The sequence below is a fragment of the Triticum aestivum genome, unplaced genomic scaffold, assembly GCF_018294505.1.
Source record: "Triticum aestivum cultivar Chinese Spring unplaced genomic scaffold, IWGSC CS RefSeq v2.1 scaffold151179, whole genome shotgun sequence".
In the NCBI taxonomy this organism is placed as follows: Eukaryota; Viridiplantae; Streptophyta; class Magnoliopsida; order Poales; family Poaceae; genus Triticum; species Triticum aestivum.
Window position 1 is genome coordinate 20,346 of NW_025229085.1, and position 6,785 is coordinate 27,130.

Consider the following 6,785-nt stretch of genomic DNA (forward strand, 5'->3'; position numbering starts at 1 on the left):
GGGAAGTAGGCCAACTGCTTCGGAGCTGATGCAGCTAAGCGACAGCTCCGAGTCAGAGGTAACCCCTGAACCTGTAAGCTCTTTGTTATGTTTTATTGTTTACCTCTGTCCGCCATACCAATACTTATTCATCAACAGGATGACACCGGAGCCAGTAACCCGATGGTTGAAGAGGTAATGTCACTTTCCTCCGACTCGGAGCCCTTGCCAAGGCTGAATGTCCGAAGGGTAACCCGGAAAGTAAGCTTTTCATGTCTCTGATCTGGAAAAGGCAGCTACTATCCCTGCTGGATTTCCAGAAAACGGAATGTACCTAGGGAACCCTATTGATCAGATCAGAGACTGAACCTAGTGATCTTTCTCCTGCTGGCAAGCATCGATACCTGTCTCCTAATGAATTGATCTTCTCTTGGGCTCTGATTCACACAATCGGAAAGCCCTTGCGATGTGGGTCACCCTTTTCCTCTATACATCTGTTCCGCAAAGGGGGCTTGCTATTCTCTGCAATTGAAGGTTGGGCCTACATATCTCTTATTTGTGTGGATCAACCATCCAACCTTTCTTCTTTCTTTCCATAAAAGCGTAGGTAGAATGCGTATAGTAATGGTAGAGCTGATGTATGGCTAAGCAGGGCTGATGGAGCTCTTGGAAAGAAGTCAGTATCCAGCTTATCCCTAGTCTAGCACTCTGCTGTGAAGTCAGAAACCCATTAACAAGCAAGGCTGTAGTGCACCTCTTCCTTAAGGGATTGTGGAATGCACACATCCCGGAATACAGTTGGGTGATCCATTAAGCTAAGCAAGAGCTATGAACAACCTAGTGACGCGGTGGCAAGCATCGATACGAGGAAGGTGATAGATCAGATACGATTTCCTTCATAGGATACTCTTTTTCCTTCGGATTGTGGAATGATAGGAAGGGCCTAATAGTAGTGATTTAGTGCGATGTGAGGTGCCCCGCGCGTGATACTTTCTGAGGTTAAGAAAATAATAACAGGGCGGCTTTCTTAGACTCGGCTCTATAGCACTCTTTGAGTAAGTTCGTTAACGAGGTAGCAGTTCTACACGAATGAAAACAGACCTATCTTCTCTTTCTTGGGCGGGGCACCAAATTCATGTATCTTTACCAATTAACCAATTTCTTGACGCTGGGGTGGATCCTAAAGAGATACCACTTCCTCATGAATTTATCTTGAATCGGGACCTTTTGGCTCAACTTTATCCTAGTTTTGCCGAAGGAGCAACCCCTTTTTTCACTTTAAATTGGTCCAAATACGCAGAATTTCTGACTTTTCGCGGAGGACTAGATCCAGTAACCGGTGGTCTCTGGCTGACCGATATTGCGCACCATCATTTAGCTATTGCTATTCTTTTCCTAATCGCAGGTCATATGTATAGGACCAATTGGGGTATTGGCCATGGACTTAAAGATATTTTGGAGGCTCACAAGGGCCCATTTACAGGACAAGGCCATAAGGGTCTTTATGAAATCTTAACAACGTCATGGCATGCTCAATTATCTCTTAACCTAGCTATGCTAGGCTCTACGACCATTGTTGTAGCTCATCATATGTATTCTATGCCTCCCTATCCATACCTAGCTACTGACTATGGTACACAACTTTCCTTGTTCACACACCACATGTGGATTGGCGGATTTCTAATAGTCGGTGCTGCTGCACATGCAGCAATTTTTATGGTAAGAGACTATGATCCAACTACTCGATACAACGATCTATTAGATCGCGTCCTTAGACACCGCGATGCAATCATATCCCACCTTAACTGGGTATGTATATTTCTAGGTTTTCACAGTTTTGGCTTGTACATTCATAATGATACCATGAGTGCTTTAGGCCGTCCACAAGATATGTTTTCGGATACTGCCATACAATTACAACCTATCTTTGCTCAATGGGTACAAAATATCCATGCTACTGCGCCTGGCGTAACAGCTCCTGGTGCAACAACAAGTACTAGCTTAACGTGGGGAGGCGGCGAGTTAGTAGCAGTAGGTGGCAAAGTGGCTTTGTTACCTATTCCATTAGGAACCGCAGATTTTTGAGTCCATCACATTCATGCATTTACCATACATGTGACTGTATTAATACTTTTGAAAGGTGTTTTATTTGCTCGGAGCTCCCGTTTGATACCCGATAAAGCAAATCTAGGTTTTCGCTTTCCTTGCGATGGGCCTGGCCGAGGGGGAACATGTCAAGTATCCCCCTGGCATCGAACTCTATTTTCTGTATGTTAATGAAAGGTTTAGACTAAAGCGGGGTAGAGGAATTGGTCAACTCATCAGGCTCATGACCTGAAGACTGCAGGTTCGAATCCTGTCCCCGCCTAATCACGTGTACGATTCAATGAAATAGCTATTTGGAGTCCACTGATGATTTGCTAATTGTTTTATGATCCTTGACTAGCTATATAGACCCTAGGAACTTGCATGTGCTATTACTGCTGTATAAAGGAAAGGTGGCTCACGTTACCACTCTCCCCTATTCCTACAGGAAGGAAGAGTCCATCAAATGCAAGTCGCTACCAGTTTCCTATTTTGGATGAATACCATCGCACCATTTGACCTCGAAGTAACGAGTACTCAAGGAATCCTCTTGAATTCCAGTCATGATGATCAGGTACCCGGAGTACATCACCCTCATCAGGAAGAAAAGAGAGAGAAGTGGAGTAAAATGGATTCAAATGCCGCATTGCAAGTGAACAAAAGAAACCAGTGGAAATAGAAAGAGAATGAACAAGTGTATCAATTCATGAGTTAAGGAATACTATTGGGAAGATTGGGTGACTAATATCCTGAGAAAACGATCTCTTGCTTCCCTTGAAACATGCTGAGAGGACCATTTCGATTATTGAGAAGCTCAGTTCATGGGTCATGACGACAGATCTTATCGTGTACCAGTGCACTGTTCTTTATAGATCTATGTTCAGTGAACAAGAATGTAGTGAGGGGTGCTACTTTAGTGTTATTCCTAGACTGATGAAGTGAAGACTTTAGGCCTCGCTAATAGTGGACCAACTGAGAATGTTTGTTTCTCTTTTCTGTAGATATCTCAATATTCCATGAAAGCCTTATGAATGGTGGCGAGGATGTGGAAGAGCTAGTCATATAGTCCTTTAAGCTTGATTCCTTTTATCGGTTAGCAAGGAGTTTGAAGCTTGAGTACTTTGAAGAGCATTTAAGAACAGCTCATAAGCAATTCCAAGTGGCAGAGATGACTCGAGGGACCTCGTCAGATAAGCATATCCTATGGTAAATGTGGTACCTGGTCCAGTCAACTTGGAAGTAGAAACTGACCACTAGTGGGTGTCAATTAAAAAGTCACTCTGTGGCTAACGCTTCTACTGCTATCGGCAGGGCTTAGTCTCTCGTGGTTCATTTCCACCGGAGAGCATCTGTTTGAATAATTAGCGTATATAGTTGATCACTCTAATGACAACGGATTCGATTCGCAAATTTCTCGTGATTGACCGAAGGAAAGGTTAGCGACTGCTCTCCCTACGGAATCTCCAGTAGAGCCATTGCATAGCTGGCAGACACGATGGGCTCAGGGTTTCGACTGCTATTCATTCCGATCTTAGGTCTCGCTCAGCGAATTCAGAAGGGTTGGGTCCTTTGTCAATGACTTACTTTCCTAGTAGCAGAGATGCAAGAATAACTACTTTCTTCTGCTAGGCGTTTCTTTGTTGCCAGCTGAGAAATAATACTCGTTTTTATCGGATGAGGGGGAGTGTCTTTGTTTGTTCAACGTGCAGATCCGGGAGGAAGGGGCAGGACTTGTTGTTCGGGCAGTCTAGTTTTGTTTTTGTTTGGTGCCAGTGTCCCAGTGAAGGAAGTAGGGCTTGCTGTTCCAACAACCGCTCTCTTCTCTCTCCGCTCCCTGATGTCTTCTCTTTGTCTTCGGTATTTTTATTTTTGAGGATTCAGATTCACTCATAACTATAAGAAGAGTGTGGGATGGAGGAATGGATTACGGAAGGAGACAGATTCTATATAAAATGGATTAAGGTGGGTTTCGGAGATTATACTTAGTTCGTGGACATATTAGATACTACCTAATTTTCCTGATCTTCCGCCTAATAAAATAACGCAAAATAAAAAAAAGTAGTACCATGAGCAGCTTAGACAAGAATGGATTTGGGAATGACAAATAATAGTCGGCGAGAGCCGGAGGAATTGTTAAGTGAATGGGAGATAGATCGAGTGGGGCCTTGCAATAGCAGTAGATGCTACAGACGTGGTGTCATTATCAGCGATTCCTCAATCGATCAGAAGAAAGGGAATATAACCTGCCCCTCATTGTCCTTCAATCATGGTGCAATGAATATCGTAGATAGAGTGATTTCGATCTCATATAGCTAGCTTTCCTTTCAAAGTGAAACGATTTTCCTTTTACGTTGAGATATTTGAATTGGATTTTCTTTCACCACTACTATCGTAACGCACAGAAAACACTGACGTTTCCGCTCGCTTTCAACCACTGCCACTTTACCTTAGCACTGTGACGCAGTCGGTCAAGTATTGAGTTTCTGCTAGTATATCAAGGACTTATGAGAACTGAAAAGAAAAAAACGAAAAAAGGAATTCTCATAGTTCATTGAATTAAGGGAGGGCCATTCGTGGGGGGTTCGTGGAAGAGTTGGGTTCGATTCCCTTTATACGCGATGTGGCGAAAAAGACTGATTCAACGAAATATGCCATGCCAGCATTAAGATTTAAAACGTGTCGTCTACTTCCAGGAAATGTTCGGAACAGAGAACTTTCTCTAATCCAACGCCGTATTCTCCGAAGATTGAGGAACAAGAGGAGATCCATTAAAAGAAATCTTTCTCGGAGAGAAAATCTAAACAGTAACATCAAATCACAAACTACACGAAAGTTGTCTCTTTATTATGGGGATTTACCCATAAGGGAGATGCACAGAGGAAGAGAACGAACTTCATATATCCCTTTTTTACTCAATCAAGAAACAAGATCAAACGTGATTCCGGTTCGTCTCCATTTTAGTGACACTCTTCCTCAAGCAAGGCAGCCGATAAGTCATCGAAGGGTTTGTTTGAATAATGGATTGGTAACCATTACTCATTTGAAAGTTTCCCACGGTGATCTAATATCTTTTAAAGAAAATGACGCGAGAACCCGCGGTTTTGAAATAAGGAGATCTTTCTATATCGACATATCAGTTGGAAAAATCATAGGCAAATTCCTATCGGCCATATCGGTTGGAAAAAGAAGAGGCAAATTCCTACCGGCCAGAATCTGGAGAAGAACAAAAAAAGAATGGTTCCGCTTACTCACAACTCAGAGGGGATGCCGCTTACTACTCAAATCCAAGGAATTGCAAAAGTTGCGTTCTTATATGCAAGAAGAAGACTTTGAAAGAACAAAGAAGTTTGGATCCGCAAAAGTATGCTTAGGCAGTTCCTTCGCTGAGCACAACAGAATGAAGAGGAATTTGTTTCATTTCAAATACTTCTTCTTATTGAAAAGAGGGAAGGAGAAAAACCGAAATCTTCCTACTCGAACAATAAGTCCTTTTGTAGAAAAGTCTTCTTTATATAGTAATTCGACCTATTGCTCCGGATCCCCGTTTACTAGGAAGATAAGAATCAAAAGGATCGAACTACCTACTCATTATTCGGAGGTGAATCATAGAACACTAAAAGCTGTGGTATCTTATGGACCTAACATAGGTCACATCCCTCACGACATAAGATTGAAAGATCCAAACCTTCCTCTTCGGAGCGGAAACGGACGTGGCCAAAACATATAAAAAAAGATCGGCCTAGTCGCTCATAGGGACATATCTATCCGGATAGAGGATAGTCTAGATCAATTTTGAGAAAAATCTCTCTCTATATAGATAGGTATCTCTGTGGATAGAGATAAAGATAGGGATCCCTATAAATCGAAATATATGGAAAAAGTGCACTTTTTGACTACTACTACTATTTCTTAGACTTTTTCAAGGAAACATCGTTTTTTCGATTTTGACTGAATTGGTCGGAGCGTAGACGAGCAAGCAGAGCCCAGGAAAGAGGTCAGATCGTCATAGAGCAGTCGACTATAAGTATAAGACTGCTGGCCTGAGAGAAGGCAGTCTCTCTCGGGAAACATGGCCCAATTTCTCTTCTTTCTTTTCACACGGGCAACAATTGGGAATAAAACAGACCATGAACATGAGTTTAAAATGTAAAAAAAAGGGAAGAGTGCATTCTCCACTTTCTTATCTCGAAAATGCGTAATATAGTGATTTCATGTGTCTGTTTCTCTGAAAAGGTGGGTCGGCCCTTAGGGCAAACAGTAGTGCCAGGTTCCATTGTGGAACGGTCGTTTGCCGGTGACCTTTGTCCGCTGTAGTACGAGTGACTGGCGCATCGCATCCAATCTCTCATGTCAATGAGTCAGTTAGAAAACAGCTCCAAATGAATCAGTGATTTCCCCTTTATTTCCCTCGGAGCGCAAGGGGAAACAAGATTGAGAATGAATTAAAACACACCAAATGTTTCATTTTTCCTATTATCAGTGGTCAGCTCTGATACAAACCAGGGGAAAAAGAACCTGGAACGCCTTCTTTAAGGCGCTACTATTTCTAGCGGCATAGGTGCTTTCTCACAATACGAAAGATGTACATACGAGGACTACGATTCCTATTTAGAGATATTCCTACGAGCGATAGACGTAGTAAGGAAATTACGTACGCCAATAACAAATACGAATACGAATTACGCCTACGAGCCTACGCAATGGCATGTTTCGGCGTATAA

The 6,785-nt window shown here is 42.5% G+C and overlaps 1 protein-coding gene and 1 non-coding gene across 2 annotated transcripts; both read left to right on the plus strand.

Moving 5' to 3' along the window:
• Positions 1-2,273: 2,273 nt before the first annotated feature.
• On the plus strand, positions 2,274-2,347 carry TRNAM-CAU (transfer RNA methionine (anticodon CAU)). The gene has a single exon. It is a non-coding gene; the product is annotated as a tRNA-Met (tRNA).
• A 1,989-nt stretch (positions 2,348-4,336) lies between these two features.
• On the plus strand, positions 4,337-6,163 carry LOC123174778 (ribosomal protein S4, mitochondrial-like). Its single transcript, XM_044590089.1, has one exon. It carries the CDS (start codon positions 4,718-4,720, stop codon positions 5,789-5,791), a length of 1,074 nt encoding a protein of 357 aa, XP_044446024.1. The 5' UTR covers positions 4,337-4,717; the 3' UTR covers positions 5,792-6,163.
• Positions 6,164-6,785: the final 622 nt, after the last annotated feature.

Bases quoted from the DNA above. Each gene is read 5' to 3' on its own strand.
- LOC123174778 (XM_044590089.1), top strand. From the start codon at position 4,718: ATGCCAGCATTAAGATTTAAAACGTGTCGTCTACTTCCAGGAAATGTT.